This window comes from Sebastes umbrosus, chromosome 18 (assembly GCF_015220745.1).
Source record: "Sebastes umbrosus isolate fSebUmb1 chromosome 18, fSebUmb1.pri, whole genome shotgun sequence".
NCBI classification, from domain to species: Eukaryota; Metazoa; Chordata; class Actinopteri; order Perciformes; family Sebastidae; genus Sebastes; species Sebastes umbrosus.
The window spans coordinates 2,944,952-2,969,158 of record NC_051286.1 but is presented as its reverse complement, the minus strand read 5'-3'; the positions used below and the strand labels follow the sequence as shown (position 1 = coordinate 2,969,158).

The 24,207-nt window shown below is 38.5% G+C and overlaps 2 protein-coding genes across 4 annotated transcripts; one reads left to right on the top strand and one right to left on the bottom strand.

The window, feature by feature from the left end:
* The first annotated feature begins 476 nt into the window (after window positions 1-476).
* On the top strand, window positions 477-9,821 carry cpsf3 (cleavage and polyadenylation specific factor 3). The gene is made up of 18 exons (XM_037749913.1): window positions 477-683; window positions 2,276-2,339; window positions 2,415-2,512; window positions 2,617-2,745; window positions 2,839-3,016; window positions 3,430-3,519; window positions 3,609-3,759; window positions 4,377-4,552; window positions 4,635-4,793; window positions 4,872-5,018; window positions 5,260-5,412; window positions 5,505-5,613; window positions 5,941-6,039; window positions 6,758-6,852; window positions 7,265-7,352; window positions 7,437-7,503; window positions 9,078-9,174; window positions 9,559-9,821. The coding sequence occupies exons 1-18, from the start codon at window positions 613-615 to the stop codon at window positions 9,646-9,648; spliced, it is 2,061 nt and encodes a 686-aa protein (XP_037605841.1). The 5' UTR covers window positions 477-612; the 3' UTR covers window positions 9,649-9,821.
* A 1,828-nt stretch (window positions 9,822-11,649) lies between these two features.
* On the bottom strand, window positions 11,650-22,744 carry adam17b (ADAM metallopeptidase domain 17b). 3 transcript variants are annotated; one of them, XM_037749911.1, is made up of 19 exons: window positions 22,468-22,744; window positions 20,802-20,937; window positions 20,581-20,714; window positions 20,411-20,499; window positions 20,007-20,187; window positions 18,778-18,908; window positions 18,612-18,698; window positions 18,423-18,533; window positions 17,369-17,513; window positions 16,463-16,554; window positions 15,992-16,144; window positions 15,041-15,240; window positions 14,750-14,853; window positions 14,529-14,663; window positions 13,988-14,118; window positions 13,735-13,902; window positions 13,366-13,422; window positions 12,130-12,589; window positions 11,650-12,085 (listed from the first exon to the last, which is right to left on the bottom strand). In XM_037749911.1, exons 1-18 carry the CDS (start codon window positions 22,556-22,558, stop codon window positions 12,179-12,181), a joined length of 2,556 nt encoding a protein of 851 aa, XP_037605839.1. In that variant the 5' UTR covers window positions 22,559-22,744; the 3' UTR covers window positions 11,650-12,085; window positions 12,130-12,178. The 3 variants fall into 3 exon arrangements, with proteins under 3 accessions (XP_037605839.1, XP_037605838.1, XP_037605840.1); XM_037749910.1 differs by having other exon boundaries at window positions 12,074-12,589; XM_037749912.1 differs by having other exon boundaries at window positions 12,074-12,589; window positions 20,802-20,934.
* Window positions 22,745-24,207: the final 1,463 nt, after the last annotated feature.

Here is a 24,207-nt window from a genome sequence, read left to right as displayed (position 1 = left end):
TATAAGTAATTATATATATATACAAAAAATAAATATATATATACATTTAATTTGTTTTAATATTTATATATATATATATATAATATATATATATATATTAATATATATAAATATATTTTTATATATATATGTATATATATCTTTATATTTGTATTTATATATATAAATATATATTTTTATATTTGTATTTATATATATGTATATATACATATATATATTTTTTTTATTTATATATGTATACATATATATATATTTATATATATATATATAAAATATTCAAAAAAATTAAATATATATATATATTTATATTTTTGTATATATATATATATAATTACTTATATTAATTACTCAGTGTTTAAAAATTATGATTTACTACGTTGAAATTGAAACCCTATTGAAATTATTAAAATTATAATCATTCTATTATTTGTATTATTATTCTAAAGGTGGAACCTTCGTTTCGACGGTTCGTACAACACGGAGAGAGATTCATCACGGACCGGAAGTGACGCGCTAGCAGAGCTTGTGTATAAGAGAAGGCGCGTTGTTGTTTCTGAAGTTATGAGTTAATTTAACGTTTAATAAAGAATAATCAGGTTTATTAACGCGACCATGGCGACTAAACGTAAGTCCGATGTCTCGGTTCCTGCGGAGGAAAGTGACCAACTGCTGATCCGCCCGCTGTGAGTTAAATAACACTTTAAATAACACTTTAATCTCTTTATTACCGGCTAGAGTGTGATTCTGCTGCTCACACACCAGACATCATTCAGAAATACACTGATTTAGCACATCTATTAATCAACAAAGGAGAAAGCATTGTTAAGTTTGACTGTTTAAGACTTTTAATGAATCTTTAGAGGCAGTTCTTCAATTCGGCTTTGACCAAATGTACCAAACAGCACTTGCCTCGGTGTCTGCTACTCTTATCCCAGCGCTCAGCAGCCTTCACTATCTAAAGAGACAGTTTAGGCAACAACAAAAACATCTGTCTGGAGCCACGAAACATGTGAGCATTGTGATGAAGGTAACACAGTTTATGGTCTAAGTATATAGTATATAAGTCTAATGCAGTGAGGGCCAAAGAGACAATGTACTACAGAGTATTAGGACCACATTGAGGGAAAAAACATCTGAGATTTACAGAATAAAGTCATAAAAACACACATAATATTAAGAGAAAAAAGTCATAACTTTACGAGAATAAAGTCGTAATATAACAAGAATAAAGCCAGAATATTAAGAGAATAATGTCGTAATGTTACGAGAATAAAGTCATAACTTTACGAGAATAAAGTCGTAATATAACAAGAATAAAGCCAGAATATTAAGAGAATAAAGTCGTAATGTTACGAGAATAAAGTCATAACTTTACGAGAATAAAGTCGTAATATTACGAGAATAAAGCCAGAATATTAAGAGAATAAAGTCGTAATATTACGAGAATAAAGTCATAACTTTACAAGAATAAAATCATAATATTACGAGAATAAAGTCATAACTTTACGAGAAAAAAGTCGTAATATTACGAGAATAAAGCCAGAATATTAAGAGAATAAAGTCGTAATGTTACGAGAATAAAGTCATAACTTTACGAGAATAAAGTCGTAATATTACGAGAATAAAGTCATAATTTTACGAGAAAAAAGTCGTAATATTACGAGAATAAAGTCATAACTTTATGATTGTTAAGTTTGACCGTTTAAGACTTTTAATGAATCCTTAGAGGCCACTCTTCATTTCAGCTTAGACTAAATGTACCAAACAGCATTTGCCTCGGTGTCTGCTACTCTCAGACCAAACTCCATTCATAAATAGCCTAATTTAGTAGATATATTTCATCAACAAAAGCAGAAGCATTGTTAAGTTTGACCATTTAAGACTAATAACAAATCCTTAAAGGCAGTTCTTCATTTTGGGTTGGACCAAATGCACCAAACAGCATTTATTTAAGAAGGTTTTCAACTTGTATTGGCCTAACTAGTTAACTAACAATTAATATCTTCCATCTATTGATGATGAAATCAGGTGTTTCTCGTGGATTCTATAAATTCAGAATTAATGATTTAATTGAGTCGATAATTATATAACTTATATTTGGCATGTTTTGCAAAGGCACAACGTGTTTTAAAATAGCTTAATTTTTTAATAAAGTTCGGCTTTACTTTCTTTGGCAGCAAATCCTTCACTTATTTGTTCTGAGTTTGATGAAAACATCTGGATGTTAGTTAGACACGATGACGATGGTGTCTCTCTGTGTGTTTGTGTCCACCAGAGGAGCAGGACAGGAGGTGGGACGATCCTGCATCATCCTGGAGTTCAAGGGACGAAAGATTATGGTATGTTTGGTCACATCAGCTGTAACATCTGTGTGTCTGCAGAGTGTGTAGAAACATGTGTGTGTTGTGGTTTAGCTGGACTGCGGGATCCATCCTGGTCTGGAGGGAATGGACGCTCTGCCATACATCGACCTGATCGATCCGGCTGAGATCGACCTGCTGCTCATCAGCCAGTGAGTTCAGAAGATATCATTATTAAATTAAACCTTGTCATACTTGAGATACCATAAAGATCAGGGTTGATGTAGACCTGGACCTTGTTGTTGTCTCCTCTCAGCTTCCACCTGGACCACTGTGGCGCTCTGCCCTGGTTCCTGCAGAAGACCAGCTTTAAAGGACGCACCTTCATGACTCACGCCACCAAGGCCATCTACCGCTGGCTGCTGTCCGACTACGTCAAAGTCAGGTAGGACTGAGTCAGTGGTTGATCAGATGACTCCGGTATGATCTGTGATGTATGTCAGTGTGTGGTGACGCTGCTCTGTGGCGTTCATTGCAGTAACATCTCAGCGGACGACATGCTGTACACAGAGACCGACCTGGAGGAGAGCATGGAGAAGATCGAGACCATCAACTTCCACGAGGTCAAGGAGGTGGCCGGCATCAAGTTCTGGTGTTACCATGCCGGCCACGTCCTTGGAGCCGCCATGTTCATGATCGAGATCGCCGGAGTCAAGGTCCGTTCTGGCTCTCGCATCTAGTGGTTTTCAGGGTTTCTGTCAGGGACTCACCACCGTCCGCCTTCTTTAAAGGGACTCTGTAAGAATAGCTTGTTAACAGTGACACCTGTGGCCGTTAAGTCGACGGCAGTCAGCGTCCTTTCGACCACGCTTGTGCTCGCACTACGTAGACGCGAGCGAGCATTGGTTAAAACGGCGAGAAAAGTTAAATAATATGACGGCTTGACAGGCCTCCTGCACCTAGTTACGGTTGCTAACTTAATTAATCAAGATTAATGTTGTTTAATATGTTGGCCCCCAAAAAAGACAATTCCAGTCTGGTTGTAGTTTTTAGATGATATTTTACATCTTCTTCTTCTGCAGTGTCACCTGTGCTAATGTGTGTATTTTGTATGTGTGTGCGTGTGTAGATATTGTACACAGGAGATTTCTCCCGTCAGGAGGACAGACATCTGATGGCGGCAGAGATCCCCAGCGTCAAACCGGACATCCTGATCACTGTGAGTGGAGCTGCACAGGTTTATTCAATCTAAAAACTTTTGATTTAAAAAACGTAAATCCAACATGTGTGCCTGGTTCTGTGCGTCAGGAGTCGACCTACGGGACTCACATCCACGAGAAGCGAGAGGAGCGGGAGGCTCGCTTCTGTAACACCGTCCACGACATCGTGAACCGGGAGGGCCGCTGTCTGATCCCCGTCTTCGCTCTGGGCCGAGCCCAGGAGCTGCTGCTCATCCTGGGTAAGACGAGCCGACGCTGGGCCCTCCCTCGGACTCCGGTCCCGTCTGTCTGTCACGGCCCGAGTACTGATCCCGTTTTAAAGTCCACATTTAGGCAAGAAGTTCCTCAAACTGTTTAGAGGGGTGGCCAAGTATCCCAGCATGAATTTCACAAAGTATAGTATAGCATAGTATAATATAATATAATATAATATGGTATAGTATAGTATAATATAATATAATAGAATATAGTATAATATAATATAATAGAATAGAATAGAATATAGTATAATATAATATAATATAGTATAGTATAGTATAATATAATAGAATATAATAAAGTGTAATATAATATAGTATAATAGGATATAATGTAGTATAATATAATATAGTATAATGTAATGTAATATAATATAGTATAATATAATATTGTATAATATATTATAGTAAAATATAATATATTATAATATGATATAATATAGTATAGTATATTATGATATAAGATAGTATAATATAATATAATATAATATTGTATAATATAATATAGTATAATATAATAATTATATATATATATATGCTGTTGCGTCACCATTTTAATGCCAGACACTAACGGTTTGTGACGGTTTGTGTGGATACAGACGAGTACTGGCAGAACCACCCGGAGCTCCACGACATCCCCATCTACTACGCCTCGTCTCTGGCCAGGAAGTGCATGGCCGTCTACCAGACCTACATCAACGCCATGAACGACAAGATCCGCAAGGCCATCAACATCAACAACCCCTTCGTCTTCAAGCACATCAGCAACCTCAAGGTTCGGTGTACGCCGCAGTATACTTCCCGACAGGATACTTAGATAAGTACGTCGCCTCACGTCCCTCATGTGTGTGTTTCAGAGCATGGACCACTTCGACGACATCGGTCCCAGCGTGGTCATGGCGTCTCCCGGTATGATGCAGAGCGGTCTGTCCAGAGAGCTGTTTGAGAGCTGGTGCACCGACAAGAGGAACGGAGTCATCATCGCCGGGTACTGTGTGGAGGGAACGCTCGCCAAGGTGTGTCTCTATTACCTGTCAGATACGGCATTGATTTAATCTTTTATTTGTTATTAATGAATTGTGTGTTTGTCTCAGCACATCATGACGGAGCCGGATGAGATCGCCACCATGTCGGGTCAGAAGCTTCCTCTGAAGATGTCCGTGGACTACATCTCCTTCTCCGCTCACACCGACTACCAGCAGACCAGCGAGTTCATCCGAGCGCTCAAACCTCCTCACGTGGTAATTACACCATCCAAACACACACACACACACACACGCACACACACACACACGTTAAATTATAATAATACACTTAATTTATGTATTACTCTTCTTAACAAGGTTATAAAGTGATTTACAGGTAAAAACAACAATAAGATAGAATACAAACAACAGAGAGGGATGATATATTGTTATTGAGCTCGATAAATCAACGTGTAGCTTCACGCGTTGATCAGTTTTTGTTTTTCCGTGTCTCCAGATTCTGGTCCACGGCGAGCAGAACGAGATGGCCCGTCTGAAAGCAGCGCTGATCCGCGAGTACGAAGACAACGACGAGGTCGACATCGAAGTCCACAACCCGAGAAACACCGAAGCCGTCACGCTCAACTTCAGAGGAGAGAAACTGGCGAAGGTTCGTCCGAATCCACTAAGATAAGTTTCACTGATCAGCTTGTGACGTCTGCGTTGTGTGGCTCTGTTAACTCCCAGCATGCTCTGCCACAGGTGATGGGCTCTCTGACTGACAGGAAGTGTATTCAGGGTCAGAGGGTCTCCGGGATCCTTGTCAAAAGAAACTTCAACTATCACATCGTGACGCCCTCCGACCTCTCCAGTCAGTAACACCCTCCCTGTGTGTGTGTGTGTGTGTGTGTGTGCGCGCGCGCCTGTTTATCTATCCTTGTGGGGACCGAGGTTTAAACCATCATAGTGAGGACATTTCTGTACTGTGAGGACAAAACTGACCTGAAGTTAAATTTATTTTTGTATTGTTTAACGAACCAATTAATTAACCGATTGTGAAAAAAAAACTGTTTTTATTCTGGTCCTCAGATGACGCATCTTTTTGTTTTGCTGCGTCCCCGAACACATCCCTGTGTGTTGTGTTCGGGTGCTGTGGTTTTCCTCAGTGTTTGGTGACTGTGGTTCTATCTTTGTTCAGACTACACAGATCTGTGTATGAGCACAGTGACACAGACTCAGGCCATCCCATACACCGGCCCCATCTCCCTGCTGGTCAGCCAGCTACGCAGCCTCGCAGGTCAGTTATTATTATTATTATTATTATTATTCATGTTATTATTATTACTGCTATTGTTAGTATTGTTATTAATATTATTTTTAGTAGTAGTAGTATATCATTATTATTATCACTATTTTTATTATTATGAATATCATTGTTATTGTTTTAATTATTATTATGATCATCATTATTAATGTTATTATTATCATTATTGTTGTTGTTGTGTAAAACTTCTTTATAAATTCTGTGTTTTGAGGTCAGTTTTTAAAGTTGAATTATTATTATTGTTGTTATTATTATTAGTAGTATTGTGTTTATTATTATTATTAGTATATAATTATTATTGTCATTATTATTATTGTTATTATATTATTATTATTATTGATATAATAATAATTATTATTACTATCATGATGATTATTATTATTCATGTTATTACTATTATTGTTATAAATATTGTTGTTGTTGTTATTATTACTACTGTTACTATTACTAGTATTGTTGTTATTATTATTAGTAGTAGTAGTATATAATTATTATTAATATTATTATTATTTTATTTGTATTATTATCGTTGTTATTGTTTTAATAATTATTATTGTTATCATGATTATTAATGTTATTATTATCATTATTGTTGTTGTTGTGTAAACCTTCTTTATAAATTCTGTGTTTTGAGGTCAGTTTTTAAAGTAGATCTTCAGCAGTGTTTACAGTGTATTTTGTGTATTTTTAGGAGACGTGGAGCAGGTGGAGGGAGCGGAGAAGATCACCATCAGGATCTTTAAGAGCATCACGTTGGTTCATGATGCTGGCATGGTGCTGCTGAAGGTCAGAGACACAAACTGTCTGTTTCTTAAAGGGCGGGTCCATTATTTTTTTAGGTTTTTATATCATCCTGTATCTTCCCAGTAGAGTTCCTTTCCTTCCAAGTTTTATGTTTTTGCGTCTAAATGCTATTTTCCCTTCAATCCCTTCTAAAAACCTTTCCCCACGTGACCTGACGTAGGTTACTGCATGATGTCGCTGCTACATGTCTAGTGTATATACATCCTTATAGTCAGTGTACTAATACAGTAACAGTAAGACAGTACAGTGAGATGGCGGTCGGTATGCTCCCAGTTTGGAGAAGCAGACAGGAGTACCGACAGGAAGCTAAGCAACGTACCACTGTGGACAGTACTAAATCGTGTTTTTAGCATCAATTCAAATGTAACTGAGGTTTTTTATTTTTTGTCCTCAGTGGATCGCCAACCCGCTCAACGACATGTACGCTGACGCCGTCACTACGGTGGTCCTGGAGGTCCAGTCCAACCCCAACGCGCAGAAATGTGAGTAAACGAACACCGTGAGACTTTTTACTGTCGGACAGGAACAACCTCTCTTAATGTTTAACGTTTGTTTGTTTGTTTCAGTTCTTGAAGGCAAGAAAGAAACGTTCGACATGGAGCTGTTTGTAGAGCGACTGGAGCTCATGCTGCAGTAAGTTCAGTTCACACACCTGGTGGACGTTTGTTTTACTCTGCTCGAGGTGCCAGGCGGGTGGACACAGAGAAAGTTGACATTAATGTCTGTTTCGTCTCTTTTTTTTCTTCACTGAATTTACACGATTGGTCGGCCGAGTGTTGGAGTTTCCTCATTGGCTGTTGTGCTTTCAAAATGAAAAGATGGGGAACAGTCCGTTATGCAAATGTGTCCGTCCAGCGTGAGGCGTCCGGCTCACGAAACTTGGACCAAGCTGGGAAGCTAGGCGATCTAGTTCTAATATTAAACCAGATTCAACAGTGGCATCGCCTCGCTTTCAGTCCAAAATGGCGGAAGCGTAGCTCTGCTGCTGGGCGCTGATGTTGCAATAGAACGAATAATTGACTTTCACTTCTTATCAATATACGTTCTTTGGTTGAACAATAAAACATTATAAATATAATGAGCGTTCTCAGTCCAAAATGGCATCCCCTAGCATCCTCGCCGGACCTGGTGGACATGTACCGCTGGATTTAACATTATAGACATGACCTCAGACTATTTATGTAACAATTTAGCCTCAAATTCACAGACTGACCGTACACGGTCCAGACATATACTCGGGTTTGGACCGAGTCTTGTTAAAATCTGATGCTTTCTGAAGCCCCGCCCGTCTGGCATGCCACACATCATAATACAAACAAACCCTTTTTGAAAGACTGATTTAAAACAGCAGGAAAATTATTAAAAATCCATCTCTTTAACAAATCATAATGTTGAAGGTCTACTATTTTTACCAATTGAGGTGTTTTTATAATTTGTTTTTATTTATTTTATATAAACTAGGGCTGTCAATCGATTAACATATTTAATCGCAATTAATTGCACATTTTTAATCAGTTCAAAATGAACCTTAAAGGGAGATTTGTCAAGTCTTTAATACTCTTATCAACATGGGAGTGTACAAATATGCTGCTTTATGCAAATTTATGTATATATTTATTATTGGAAATCAATTACCAGACTCGTGGGTACCCATAGAATCCATTTTCATTCACTTATCTGGAGGTCAGAGGTCAAGGGACCCCTTTGAAAATGGCTATGCCAGTTATTCCTCTTCAAAATTTAGTGTAAGTTTGGAGCGTTATTTAACCTCCTTCTTGACAAAATAGTATGACATGGTTGGTACCGATGGATTCTTTAGGTTTTCTACTTTCATCTGATACCAGAACTTCACTCTAGCTTTAAAACTGAGCCAGCTACGACCTAAAAAAGCATGCGTTAAACGTTAACGCGTTATCTCGTTAACTTTGACAGCCCTAATATGTATTCTCAAAATGTTTCTTTGAACGTATTTATCTTTAAAAAAAAAATAGTTTTCAAATCATTAACAGCTTTTTGTTAAAATATATCTATTCAAGAAGCGTAAGAAATAAAAAGCTCAAGAAGCACCTTATCTGTAAAGATGCATAGATTTTCAAAATAAGAGCTGACCACGGTGGTTACTGTGTGAGGAGATGTGCTCTTGGTTTGTGTGTGACAGAAACAAAGCAGACGAACACTGTTGATGTCTTGTTGTTTGTGTGTTGCAGCGACATGTTCGGAGAGGACTGCGTGAACTTCAGAGACGGTAAAGACTTGAGCGTAACTGTGGACGGCGTCACGGCATCCATCGACCCAGAGACCAAAGTGAGTATGACGGCCTCTTCATGACATTCCTACAGTTGGCGTGTTAACAAATATGGGATGTTGAAGGATCATCTGGTGTTTTTCTATATTTTTTTATCGTCAAGAAATACCATGAAAAGATCAAAATCAATATGTTAGTCCCTCTCTTAATACGGTCTGCCCATTGGTTCCTACTGAAGATGTTAAAAACACAAACGTATAGTTTCATTTAAATTTTAATAATTTCCTGAAACAGCTGTTGGGGGACTATTTTCAGCGGCGGATTAATCCACATGTGGCGCTCTAGTGAGTGTTAGTGGCAGCAGGACGGTGTGTGAAATAAACAACAATGTCGCTGCTGTATTTATGCCTCGATGACTTTATGTTGATGACCTCTGTCTCCAGTCTGTGTCGTGTACAGAGGACGAGACTCTGCGGGAGATGGTGGAGGTCGCTGTCCACCGGCTCTACGACGCCCTCAGCCCCGCCTTCTGAGTGTGATGTCACCAGCAGGGGAGCTGATGATGAACTGATGTTTTTGTGTTTTCCTTCTTTAACAAAGACAAACTCTTTGTTTGAAACCTGATTCCAAAGGAATTAACGACCTTCAGCTGTTTTTTTGTACTCGATTTATCTGTAAAGCAAAATAAACGTTTGTCTCAGAGAGACTTGTTGTTGTTGTTTTGTTCACCTTAAAGTTCAGTTTTATTATCTTGGAAACAGACGGATGTTTCTGGATGTTTTCCCTCAGAATACCTGATTTTAGACTCATGATTATTTTCGTTATCAATTAATCTGCCAGTTATTTAATCGATTAATCGTTTCAGCTCAAACACTGACAGTATGAAGCGTCAGAGTTCATTCTTGACCTTGAAACAGCAGTTTTCTAGAGCTTTCAGCCAAATTACAAATAATCAATAAATCATAAAAACATTCTAAATCTGAAATCATGACTGACATAATAACTTTATTTATAAAGACATACTCACATGTCAACAGATCCATCTCCATGACAACTGACCGAACTGATGAAAAAACAAATAAATATAAAAATTAATAAAATAAAAACAAATAAATTAAAGGGAAAATTAAACAAGTGTAAATAAATAATGAATACAAAGATGAATAAATAAAGCAAATTAAAACAAATACAATTAATTGACGGTTTATTTTAAATATTTTTGCTGCATTTAATAACATTTATTTATTATTTTATTTTGGCAGGTTCCATCCTCCATAATATGGTTGAAAGCTCATGTAAGTGGACCCTGAGTTGGGACTGTTTAGTCAAACTATCAATTTCAACTAGATTAAGATGCTTTTAGCTAAATGCTAACATCATACAATAAAATGTATCTCAGGACGAGTTTTCATCAAAACATTTTATTTTGAAACAGCCGTCTGACTGACGGGTAAACACAGTGACATGAAAAACAAACACATGATGCTTTAAATGGATTAATACTCAGTGATGTTTAACAGAATATAACACATGATCGTCTGCATACAACAACACAGACAAACAGTAAACGGGAGCACACATATCTGATATATTAAAAATACTGACCAGTGCATTTAAATACCATAGAAGAAGAGAAGATACACAGTTCTGAATGTCGTTTAAAAAATAAAAATATTTTCACACAGTATGGCTTAATGATATAAAAATAAAATGACTCAAATATACAGGTGTGATCAAAATAAAGTGTAACGTGTTGATTTGAAACAGCTGTAAAATCCTCAGTTTTTTTGACTGAAGTTCTGTTTAAAGTCCCTTTTTGTGTTAAACATTTGACTGCTGTTGTTTTAATATATCGTCTCATTTTACAACAAGTCCAGCAAAAGAAACAATAGATAAATAAAATAGTACTCATGGTTAGCGGTGAATGAAACTAAATACATTTACTTAAGTACAATTTTGAGGTACTTATACTTTGAGTATTTCCAACAGCAGCAGCGTTCAGAGTCAGTTTGAATGAACAACGTCGGTGAGTATTAAAAGAACATTTTAAATGTGATGTGTCGTTGGCTCTCAGTGCAGTTTGGCCTTTAAACTAATGACTATAATGGCAATTATTTTCTCAATTAATCATTTGGTCTATAAAACAGTGGAAAATGTCTTTCACAACTTCTAAAAGGCTTCAAATGTCTTGTTTCGTCCGACCAACAGTCCAAAACACAAAGATTTAATGAGCTAACGTCAATAAAAAGAAGCTGAACTCTTAACATTTTTTGGCATTTTTCCTTTAAAATATGACAAAATAAAAGCCTTTAAATATCTCTAAAGCTTTTCATTTCCATTTTTGGAAAGAAAATACCTGAAAGTTCAACATTTGGTGTCTGTAACAGACGATGCAGTCGTAAAAATGTAAGAAAAAAAAAAAAGTACAGACAAAATGTATCATCATGAAATTGAAATAGAAATTTTAAACATTAAATAAATAATTTTAAACATAAAATTAAAATTTGTCCGATAACCGATACCGATGTTTAAAATAAAAATTTAGACGATAGCTGATACCGATGTTTAAAATAAAAAGTTGGCCGATAGCTGATACCGATGTTTAAAATAAAAAGTTGGCCGAAAGCCGATACCGATGTTTAATATAAAAATTTGAAGGCTAGCCGATACCGATGCTATATACCAAAATTTGGCCGATGGCTGATACCGATACATATGTTTAAAATAAAAATCCTCTCCTCTCTACAGGTGTCTCCTCTCAGCAGCTGTGTCCTCTCTAAAGGTGTGTCTTCTCCTCTCTACAGGTGTCTCCTCTCCTCTCAGTAGGTGTCTCCTCTATACAGGTGTGTCCTCTCCTCTCAGCAGGTGTCTCCTCTCCTCTCAGCAGATGTGTCCTCTCCTCTCTACAGGTGTCTCCTCTCCTCTCTACAGATGTGTCCTCTCCTCTCTACAGGTGTCTCCTCTCTACAGGTGTCTCCTCTCCTCTCATCAGGTGTGTCCTCTCCTCTCAGCATGTGTGTCCTCTCCTCTCAGCAGGTGTGTCCTCTTAGCAGGTGTCTCCTCTCAGCACTGCGTCTCCTTGGTGTCGATCTGATGTTGTCTCTGCAGTCTGAACATCGTCCCCTTCCCGCTGCGACTCGTCACACTTTTCTCCGTCAGGTCCTCGAAGGAGCGCTGCGTCGACCCCGCCGGCCGCCCGAACGCCTCCTCCAGAGCCTCCTGGTCCAGGTGCGAGTCGAGGCTGGAGTCCTCCTGGATGGTGGCCATGCGGGGGCCGTCCAGAGGGGGGTGGGCGGGGCTGGGGACGGGGTCAGGGTCAGGGGCGGAGACGGAGACCGGAGGGGTGCTGGTCTGTTGGGGTCCGGCGGCTGACGGCTGGAAACGCAGCCCGGCGGAGGAGGTGCTGGTGGGGAAGGTCGGAGGTTTGAAGATCCGGACTGATGCAGACTCCAGGCTGCTCAGGAGCTCGGCATTCTGGGAAGATTAACAGTCACAGTCGGTACGTTTTTTTTTCCGTTTTACTTCAACTTACTTTAAAGGGACTGTTTGCAACTTTTTAAGCGTATAAATGTACCGGGTCGGGACACATGCACGCTCGCGTGTGGCCGCTGTCTCTGCTCCACCTTTAGACGTGAACGTGCGCTCACTCCACACTGCAGAAGAGTTAGTAGCTCTGAGAATATCTAGTGAATGTACAGTGGACGTTTGTGCAGAAATAACTGCTGCAGCTCCTCCAGACCAACAGAGGTTTCCCGTGTCTTGTGAAGTGACGGGGCTCCGCAGCGAGAAACATTATCGTGTCCAACCGGGTGCCGGTGTCTTCCTGTTCACTCCGGCTGCGGTCGGGAGACATTAACGTTACTCGCTGCAGAGCCCCGCTGCTTCAGAGTCCCGGCACCGATGCTGAAGCAGGAAAAGCCAACACTAGGATCAGCATTGATTCATGGAGAGACCTTCGTCTGGTCAGCTAACATTACTGCCAAGCAGCTTAAATATAGAGTGATATTGTGCTTTTAGCTGACGTGTGTCGCCTCACTGTTTTGAGCGATGCTCGTTAATGTCTATTTAGAGGAAGCAAGCGTGAGCCCGACGCTAACTTTCGTTGACTTAACGGCCACAGGTGTCGCTGTTAACAAGCAGTTCTGAAAGTTACAAACAGTCCCTTTAACTACTGCTTTACAACATTTAACTATATTATTTTCTGATAACATTACAGTACTTATCATATTACTATATTTATATAAACTCACACTGGGGAAGAACATAGACTTGGTGGTCTGTTCGTACTGTTGATCCAGCTTCTTGTCCTGAAAGAGATGAAGAGTCGAATTTTAAAAACTCAAAGTACAGACAAACACGTATAAAACATCCTGAAACTCTCAAAGTAAAGTATCACATTAAATATTACTCATTACTGACATGACATTTGAGAAACAACAAGAAGAAAACTGCATTAAACAGCGGTTTGTCGGCTGTATGAATCACACCAGACTCCCTTTAAAAATAACAGAATTTAATGTCTCTTTGCACTTCAGCAAAAAAACACACAAAGCAGAACTAATCAGAATATTCTGGTAAATTCTACATAGTGAGGATTCATCAAAAAGCTCGAGACCCACCACGCAGTGGACCAGGATGCTGAAAGGAATCCAGAACAGCAGAGAGAACGCCACCACCGAACCCACGATGTTATCGGCCAGAAACTTCTTAAACGTGTTGATGTCCAGTTTATCGACGAAGTCCCACAGACGCTCCACCACGTCCTGAACCTGCTTGTTGCACTTCCCCTGCAGAGAACACATCCACACAAACACGTCGTCACGTTCCAGCTTTGAGCTTCAGATGACGACAGAAAACAACGACGGGACTCACCACTCCGTCGCAGAAGCCCACGGTGCAGTGTTTGCCTTTACGCAGGAACAGGAAGTTGCCTGTTACGTCCTGGTAGGGAGCGCAGACGCCGCTGCTGTTGCGACAGCAGACTTTACACGACGAGCTGGTTTCTACACAGGAGAAGGAAACAGATACAAACACCTGACTGTCAGCAGACCTGATGTAAAGATGCACCAGGTGATGTTCACAGGAAAGGGACTAAAATGAGTTTGGGGCGTTCAGGAAGTAAAATGAGTGTGGGGCGTTCGGGAACTAAATGAGCGTGGGTCGTTCGGTAACTAAAATGAGCGTGGGGCGTTCGGGAACAAAAATGGTCGTGGGGCATTCGGGAACTAAAATGACTGTGTGGCGTTTGAGAAGTAAAATGAGTGCAGGACGTACATAAGTACTTTAACTACATTTAGCTGATTACATACTTTTACTTCAGTATGGTTTTGGATGCAGGACTTTCACTTGTAGCAGAGTATTTTCACAGTGTGTATTAATACTTTTACTCCAGTAAAGCATCAGAGATCCGTACCGTTGCAGGCGCAGGGCTGCAGCTTTAAGACGGCCTGACAGAAAGGAATACACTCTCCGTTCAGACACTTGCCGCTGTCCAGACACATGGTTTTATCGGCGGCGTTCTCTGGGGGAGGACACTCGCTGCTGTTTCCTGTCAAACGCAAAGTCGTCCGTCAGTCACTCCGAGCCTCTGTGTACAACATGTAGTGATGTGTGACCTTTGACCTGTGGGCTGACCTGTGCAGTACGAGTGACCTTTACAGGTGGCGTCGATGGGCTCCTGACAGATTTCTCCTTCAGACTCGAACCTGCAGTTCTTACAGCACGCACTGTTCCTGTCGCTAAACACAGAGAGAGGACCGAGTCACGTCATCTGTCACAAAAGAACCTGAAGGTGACCTTTGACCTCTCATCAAATGCCCAACATCTTTATCTTTAGATGCAACTGAGGAGACGTGAAGACCAAAACCTTCCGATCATCATTATTATCACTGTGCAGCAGCAGCAGCAGCTGGAGGTTTCTCTGACCTGCACTGAGCTCCAGCTGTCAGCCGGCACTCGGCGGTGCAGCAGCGGTCCGAGTTGATGTGCAGCAGTCCCGGGTCGCATTCCTCCCCCTGCTCCACCCGAGAGTTACCGCACACATTAATGTTCCTCTGCTTGAAGCAGGACGGAGCCTTCATCCTCAGACGCTTCACGATGGAGTGTTTACTGCAGTTAGAAAACATCTGGACAAACAAGAGACATCATTTAAAACACCTGGCGACCTGTAAAAAAAACCTCAGAGTGGGGCGTTCAGGAACTGAAATGCATGTGGGGCGTTCAGCAACTGAAATGCATGTGGGGCGTTCGGGAACTAAAATTAATGCAGGGCGTTTGGGTGCTAAAATGAGCGTGGGGTGTTCTGGAACTAAATTGAGTACGGGGCGTTCATAAAGTAAAATTACTGTGGGGCATTCGGGAACTGAAGAGAGTGCGGGGCATTCGGGAACTATAATGAGTGTGAGGCGTTCGGGAACTACATGGAGTGTGAGGCGTTCAGGAACTAAATTGAGTGCGGGGCATTTGGGAAATAAAATGAGTGCGGGGGCGTTCAGGACTTGAAATTAATGCGGGGCGTTCGGGAACTGACATGAGTGCAGGGCGTTTGGGAACTAAACTGAGCGTGGGGCGTTCAGGAGCTATAATGAGCGTGGGGCATTCATGAACTAAAATAAGCATGAGGCGTTCAGGAGCTACAATGAATGTGGGGCGTTCAGGAACTAAAATGAGCGTGGGACATTCGGGAACTAAGTTGAGTGCGGAGCGTTCGGGTAACTGAAATGAGCGTGGGCCGTTCAGGAACTACAATGAATGCAGGGCGTTCAAGAACTAAATTAAGCGTGGGGCGTTCAGGAACTTAATCTCAGGAGACATCAGTTAACACGCGTGTCGACCTGAAAGAAAACCTCGGGGCAGCAATGAGAAAAGAGCCGGCACCTTGTTGTTGACGTGGTCTCCGCTCACGGCGATGGGATACATGACGTACTTCCCTCCCTGGTCATCTCGGGGGGCGCAGTACGGGATGTTGTCGGGGTCGTGTTCTGCTCCAAAGTTATGGCCGAGCTCATGAGTCGTCACCAGATCTGCTTCCTGCGGAGACGAGAAGAAACTTTTGACAACCGCAGTCGTTTTACTGCTTAATGTTTCGTTGAACATAACAACGTTCTTGTCGCTGATCTTTCTCAAACAGTGTAATACTCCCAAACGGCCGACTTCTTCTTTCACTTATATTTGTAAACAAACTAGTCAGTCGTCAGAGAAGTTGCGGATAATCACTAAGCCGTTACGGATACTTTAGTTTAGTAACTAATCAAGATTTTAGTGTCCAAAGCTTTGCTGAATGTGGACAGTTTATTAGATGTGTAGACAGAACAGAGACAATGAACATCTTTCAGAAGACCAACCCACCTTCGTCAGGATGGTCTTCCCGTAGTTCTTCGTGCTGGTCAGGCCCGTGTTGAGGTAGATCGCTCCTTGTTCGTTGGTCGATGAAGGACAGCCTTCAGAACAAAAACATGTTAATATTTAGGTTAGGGCTGTCAATCGAAAAGTTTTAAGCAATTTTCTTCATTGTTCAAAGCTCTTTTATGTAGCTTTTATTCACATTTCAAACTCCTTTTTCCACATTCAAGATGCTTTTATTCACGTTAAAAGCTCTTTCATTCACGTTATAAGCTCATTTATTTATGTTAAAAGCTCTTTTATTCACGTTAAAAGCTTTTATTCACGTTAAAAGCTCTTTTATTCACATTAAAAGCTCTTTTATTCAAGTTAAAAGCTCTTTCATTCACGTTAAAAGCTCTTTTATTCAAGTTAAAAGCTCTTTCATTCACGTTAAAAGCTCTTTTATTCAAGTTAAAAGCTCTTTTATTCAAGTTAAAGGCTGTTTTATTTATGTTAAAAGCTGTTTTATTCAAATTTCAACCTCCTTTTTTACGTAAAAATTGCGCTTGTTCCTGTTCAAAGTTTTTTTAACGTTAAAAGCTATTTTAACGTTAAAAACTTTTTTTCATGTTCAAAGCTCTTTTTTATGTTAAATGCTTTTATTCAAATTTCAAGCTCTTTTTTCACATTATAAGCTCTTTCATTTCTTTCTTTCTAAAAGCTCTTATCTTCACTCTAGCTTTTAAACTGAGCCCGCTACAACCTCCGAAAGATCGGCGGCAAGTTGTGTTAATGCGTTAAAGAAATTAGTGGCGTAACACATTTGCGTCATTATCGCGTTAACTTTGACGGCCTTAATTATTATGTATTTTATTGCGGGGTTTTTTTTTAAAGAAAATGGAGGTTGTTGACGAGGCAGCAGGACTTCACCTTTGGAGCAGAGACCTCCGGGGACGTCCGGTTTGGACGAGGCGACGTAGGCCAGACCCAGAGTGCCCTCATCAAAGTCCTGATAGGTGAAGAGGTGAGCCAGGCAGACGGTGGAAGCGTTTTGGGCGATGTCAACACTGAACTGCTGCAGGGACACAAACCAGCAGAGACCTCAGAGACATACAGGAAGTTATTCATCTACTAACATGAAGTATGTGTATCAAAGCCTGATGTATCTGCAGCAGAACCAGAGATACTGACTTTTGTGTTCCACACATTCTTCTTCCTTGTCAAAACGCCTACATTACCCACGATGCACCTCTCCCTCTGACAGCTGTGTGGTAGATTGTGATGTGTTATGCTAGTTAGCAGCTAATGTAGCCTGTAGCGGAGATGAGCAGCTACAGCTCGCTTTACCCACGCGAGTCGGTATCATTTGTGTTCATTCGCTCTAGACGTACCGGAGAGGAGGAGGAGCATGTTTCCATGGATACCAGCAACTTTTCTTTCCTCCATTTCCTCCTTCAACCATGGAAGAAATAACCACTGTTGCTGCTTTGTACATGTTGTGGAAGTCTCAGATACGTCAGAAAACCAAACGCCGTCGTATCTGGATTCATAACGTCACCCGGCGGCGAGCTGTATTCACATACAGCGCCATTGCACTGACTGTATCTTGCAACCCACACGTCGATACTGCGGTATGAACTCAAAATAAACAGATTGTGCTGTGATTTAATTGCTATAAACTGATCAAAATGAAGCCGAAATAACTACATAATGATGCTTATTTGTAAAAAGTCTGAATTGATGCTTTGTCAGGTCTGTTACCAAGACGACAAGCAAACAACTTTTAAAATGCTTGTTTTCTGAATGGAGTTTGGTTCGATCAGACGTTGTTGTTTCTACCACAGACAGTCAGTTTGGTCCGGTCTCTGTACAGATATGATGTACTATCGTAGCTTTAAACTTTTACTTGCTTCAGCTTGTTAATTATATTAAGTTGTAATTACATTAACAGCTCTTGTGATTTGTCCGTCTGTCCGGTTTTTACCTCCAGCAGCTTCTTGACGTCCCAGACGCCTCGACCCTTCACTGGACTTCCTTCCATGTTGAAGTGACTTTTTCCTGGATCTACATCAGTCGGACCCTTCTCTATGATGATCTGACAGGAAACACACAGTGTTTCAGCGTCACACGCGGTCTAAATGCTGTTTTAAAAGAAGAACTTCAGTGTTCTCACCTGCTGGATCTGAACGCCGTAACCTATGAACTCATCGTCCCACGACGTGTTTCTGTAGATGTCGTCCACGCGATCAATCAGTTCGATCTGAAAACACAGTCAGGGTGGTGAACGTCGCTGCGCGGAGGTGATGGAGGTTAAATTAAAGCTACAGGTATGTACTGACCAGGTAGTTGAGGGTGGTGCTCTCCTCTCCGCGGCCCATGTGTCTGAAGAAGCGATAGTCGGCCACCAGCAGCAGGGGACAGGTGTTCTTCCTGTGATCGTGTACCTGACGCTTCCCTCTGAACACAGGCTCTGACCAGGTAAACACAAATAAGACAGGACAGAATATTTATTATGTTATATTAAATGAAACAATGTCAAGATGTGATGATTTCATTAATGATTTTTCTTCAAGTAAATGATGATTTTATCTGTTTAATATAAACAGATTAAACTATTAACTTCACAATAAAAGTCTTTTACTGTCTTTTACTACTGTAAAGGCTTCTACAGTTAATTAGATAATGTAAATCAGTTAGTTGGCTTCTATCAGTGGTTAAAACTTATTGATCTTTATGGAGTTCCAAGTCCTTCACAAAGCATTTAAGTTGAAAGGTCATTTTTTTTACCATTAAAAGTTAATTTTTCACATTAAAAGCTCTTTTTTCACATTGAAAGCTCTTTTTTACTTAAATGCTTTTATTTACTTTTCAAGCTCATGTATCCACATTCAAGGTGCTTTTGTTCACATCTAAAGCTCTTTTTTCAGGTTAAAAGTTCGTTAAAAGTTCTTGTTTCGGCACTTTTATTCACATTTCATGCTCTTTCATTCACATTAAAAGCTTTTTTATTCACTTTAAAAGCTCTTTTCTTTACGTTAAAAGCTGTTTTATTCTCATTTCAAGCTCCTTTTTTTACGCTAAAATTGGGTTTGTTGACATTCAAATCTTTTTTAATGTTAAAAGCTCTTTTTTATGTTAAATGCTTTTATTTACTTTTCAAGCTCCTTTTGTTCACGTCTCAAGCTCCTTTTTCACATTGAAATATCTTTTTTCACTTTAAGCGTTCTTGTTTCATATTCAAAGCTCTTCTTCCACGTTAAAAGCTGTTTTATTCACATTTCAAGCCCCTTTTTTACGTTAAAATTGCTTTTCTTCACGTTCAAAGCTTTTTTAACATTAAATGCTATTTTTTCATGTTCAAAACTCTTTTTTATATTAAATGCTTTTATTCACATTTCAAGCTCCTTTTTCCACATTCAAGGTTCTTTTTTTACATTAAAAGCTCTTTTAATCACATTTCATGCTCCTTTTTCCACTTTATAAGCTCTTTCTTTCCCGTTAAAAGCTCACTTTTTTCTACAGGAAATGCACAGAAATCCTTCTTTCAAAGTCTGTGTTAAAATCTGACCTTTTTCCTCTTGGTCCTCCAACACGGCCGCTTTGACGCCGTCAGGGAGGAGGTGGTCGGGGTCAGAGGTCACGTAGCCGCAGACTGAAGGCTGGTGGAGGCGGCTGAGGTTCCTGATGTCCTCTGAGCGGTAGATCAGCAGACGACCATCAGGGGGCGCCGACGTGAACCTCCACAGAGGCTGAACACAGAGAAGAAGAATCACAGCAGTGTTTTTAAGGTCTGTTGATTATTTTCATTTTCAGTTATTATTTTAGTTATAATTTCCCAGAGTCCAAGGTGACGTCTTGTTTTCTCCGACCAAAATATTCAGTTTACTATCATGTATGACAAAGAAAAGCAGCAAATCTTCATAGAAGCTAGAAACAGCAAATGTTTTCCATTATTCCTTGAAAGAATGTCACCTCGATGTTGTACTCGGCCTCGTCAGTCAGGATGTGAGCGGAGAACTCATGGTCGTCTATATGAGCCTGAACACGAGAGTGTTCCTCCCCTGCAACAGACAAAAACAAAACAGGAATAAAGTATTTTTCTTAACGTATCCGTGAAGGTTGTTCGGGCTGATCGGCGTTACCGATGACGTGTCCGGTGAAGTAGTTGTGTCTGTTGACGGAGTAGCTCCGCTCTCGTCCGTCCTCGTCCACGATCACGGCTCTGAAGTCGTCGGTGAACAGCTGGTCGTTGGTCCTCAGGTAGAGTCTGAACTGCCTGCACAAACACACAAACACACACTGTTGCCTTCAGGAGCCTTTCTGAGTCATTAAACCGTGACCGTGATCAGACGTGACCTCTGACCTCTGCAGGGCGTCGAAGCTGACCAGTTTCTCCACATGACTTTGAGTTTGGACGTCGCGGCGGCGGACGGAGTGAGTCTGCAGGCTGGAGAGAGGCAGCACGTCGAAGTCGTCCAGCATCGACCTGAGAGACGCTGCTGAGGGAACACAGAGTCTCATCACTGCATCAGATCAGCCAATCACAGAGCCGTAAACCCTGACCAATCAGAGCGCGCCGTCTTTCACAACGGAGGACATTTTTACTTATTATCTCATCATTTTAACTAATATTTACACTTTAAAACCCAATTTCTTTTAATGTAATATCTCCTTATTCTGCTTTACTAAGTCATATATTACACTATACTAATTTAGACTCAACATTTTGACTCATAATGCTGAGTTTAAAATTCACAATTTTGATTTCTAACTTCATAATTTTGAGTTTAAAGATTATAATTTAAAACAAATTCACTTTGAGTCATCATTTTGTTGATTTACTGTTATGACACAGTGTCTTATACTTTTGATTTACCTCATAATGTTAACATTATTTTATAAATTATATTATTTTATTTTTCTGGTGGACTTGAGCTTCCATATTTTCTACATTAACTGTCACTGTTTTACTTATTGTGACTCAAAAAGTAAATTTTGAATCAGTAAATCACAATACATTTTATTTGTATAGTGCTTTTAAAAAAATTAGATGACATGTTACGGCGTAATTATGACTTGCGATCATATTCTGATACTATTAGCAATATTATTGCAATGTACTATCTCATAAATTATAGTACTATCTCAAAAGTATTGTCAACATCTTGATTTATTATCTCCTTGTTGTGGCTTAAAAAGTCCTAATTCTGATTTAGTAAATCATGTTAATGAGATGTTACTACATAATTATGACGTAGGATCCGAATTTGACTTGATAGGAAATCAAAACTCTGATTTATTATCTCCTATTTTATACTTTAAAACTCTAATATCTGACATATTTTCAAATAATGTTTACTTATCTCCTCATTTTGACTTATCTCCTATTTTTTTTTAACTTAGTTTTCATTGCAGTTTCAGCAACTTATACAATCATCATCACATTCTTTACCACTGTATTTTCATTTTACAGCTGTCTCTTTTCTTTTTTACACAAAATTGCACAACTTAAAACAAGAGGGGGGAGAGAGAAAACATAAAAAACAAAACAAGACTTCATCTCAAACTGTAATATCAATTGAATTCAGAGAAAAGGGGAGGACACATACTTAAACAATCAAAAATTTTAAAACCAAAATATTTAACATATTTTGAATCAGTAAATCACAATACATTTTATTTGTATAGTGCTTTTAAAAAAATTAGATGAGATGTGATGGCGTAATTATGACTTATGATCATATTCTGATACTATATATATATACTATTAACAATATTATTCTGATAAGTTCCTATCTCCTCAGTTTGACTTATTATTATTATTTTTTTTTTTAAACCTAAATATTTAACACATAATCTCATAATTCTGATTCACCGCAAGTATTTTATTTTGTTTATTTTTGTGGCAGACTTGAGCCTCCATACTTTCTACACTAACTTTGACAGTAAAGTGAAGTCAGTCTTGTTGTTTCTTTAAGGAACAATAAAACAAACCTTTTATATATAAACACATGTGTTTGTAGACTTACTGTGTTCTTGATCTTCTGTATCTGCAGGAGGAGAACCGGATGTTTCCGTTAAAACGATAAAAACGATTAAAAATAAGACTTCTTGTCTCATGTTTGATGAGATTGATGAACATTTAAACACTTATATAAACTACTTTATATTAAAAACACATCTCTGGAGTTAGTTGAGTGAATCTCGTCCAGTTGAAGTCTTGTTGTTTAAAACAAGCAGAAAAAAAAACCGTCTTCAGTCCGAAAAAACCAGGAAGACAAAAACAGCTGAGTGACACCGACTGACAGGCGGAAGTACAACCCAAAGCCTTCACAATAAAAGAGTATTGGTTAGCAGAAAAAAAAGCGATAATTAAATATTTTATAAAAATGTTACAAGTAATAATTCTTGAAGAGGACAAATATAACCAAGGTAAAATTAAACGGTAAAATAATAAGGTCAAATACTAATAAATTAAAAGTTAAAAAAAGCCTAGAAAACAATAAATTACATTTTATTATCATAAAAGGAATTCAAATAATATTCGTAAATAATATAAATAAAAACATTTTAAAATATAGTAAATTAAATAGATAAAAACAAAAATATTTCATAAAAAACATATAATAATGATTCCAAGTCTCCCTAACCACAAAAACATTAAAAGGTAAAATAATGAGGTCAAATACTGATGAATTAAAATCATAAAAGGTATACAAATAATATTCATAAATAATATAAATAAAAACATTTTAAAATGTACTAAATAAAATTAATAAAACAAAAACGTATATTTAATATTAAAATAAAAAATATATTTGAAGAATTTCATAAAATAAATAAAAACACAAAATACTGATTCCAAGTCTCCTTCACCACAAAACAAAAACATTAAAAGGTAAAATAATGAGGTCAAATACTGATAAATTAAAAGTAAAAAAAAAGCCTAGAAAATAAATTAAAACAAATCATAAAAAGAATAAAAATAATATTCATGAATAATTTAAATAAAAACGTTTTAAATATACTGAATAAAATGGATACAAACAAAAAAATTTAATAAAAACATATAATCTAAAACAATACAATAAAAAATAGAAAAATAAATAATTTCATAAAATAAATTAAAAAACAAAATATTGATTCCAAGTCTCCCCAATCACAAAACAAATCATACATAAAATAAATTAATTTTAAATAAAATTAAACAGACATGAATCATTAAAAATGCTTAATCCAAGTCAACCCAGCACAACCCCAAAACATTAATACAAAATAACTCTATAAAGAGTTTTAAATAATTGAATATTTCATATTTTTATTTATTCAGTTAACTGTCCTATTGTAGCTTCTGTAAATATTATTTCCCTATATGCAGCAGTTTTAATATAAAATATAAGATTTCCCAGACAGAGCTTTATTTTGAAAATCCGTCGTCGTATTGTGCTCTTATTGTGGTGAACTTGACACACTGGTGAGTCAAACACGCTGGAATAAAAAAAATTAACAAAATTTTAAAACTGTTACTTGACGTGTTCTTTACAGTGTTGTGTGTTAAAGGAGTTAAATCTACTAAATAAAGTTGAATTAAACGAGATAAAAGTGAAACACGTCGTCCACATTATGTAATAACAGAGAGACATCTGGAGGTCTATTTATAACATCTGATCTCATCATAATCCGCTTTAATACAAGAGATATTCAACCAGAAAAAAAATATAAAACACTGGCAGGGAACAAATATCACGACAGACTGTGAACTGTACTTT

Excerpts from the sequence above, each read along its gene's own strand:
- cpsf3 (XM_037749913.1), top strand. The coding sequence starts at position 613 with ATGGCGACTAAACGTAAGTCCGATGTCTCGGTTCCTGCGGAGGAAAGT. Across the intron at positions 684-2,275 it reads CAACTGCTGATCCGCCCGCT|AGGAGCAGGACAGGAGGTGG; the intron begins GTGAGTTAAATA and ends TGTGTCCACCAG. Across the intron at positions 4,553-4,634 it reads AGCACATCAGCAACCTCAAG|AGCATGGACCACTTCGACGA; the intron begins GTTCGGTGTACG and ends TGTGTGTTTCAG.
- adam17b (XM_037749911.1), bottom strand. The coding sequence starts at position 22,558 with ATGAGACAAGAAGTCTTATTTTTAATCGTTTTTATCGTTTTAACGGAA. Across the intron at positions 20,938-22,467 it reads TACAGAAGATCAAGAACACA|CAGCGTCTCTCAGGTCGATG; the intron begins GTAAGTCTACAA and ends GTGTTCCCTCAG. Across the intron at positions 12,590-13,365 it reads AGTCTATGTTCTTCCCCAGT|AATGCCGAGCTCCTGAGCAG; the intron begins GTGAGTTTATAT and ends TAATCTTCCCAG.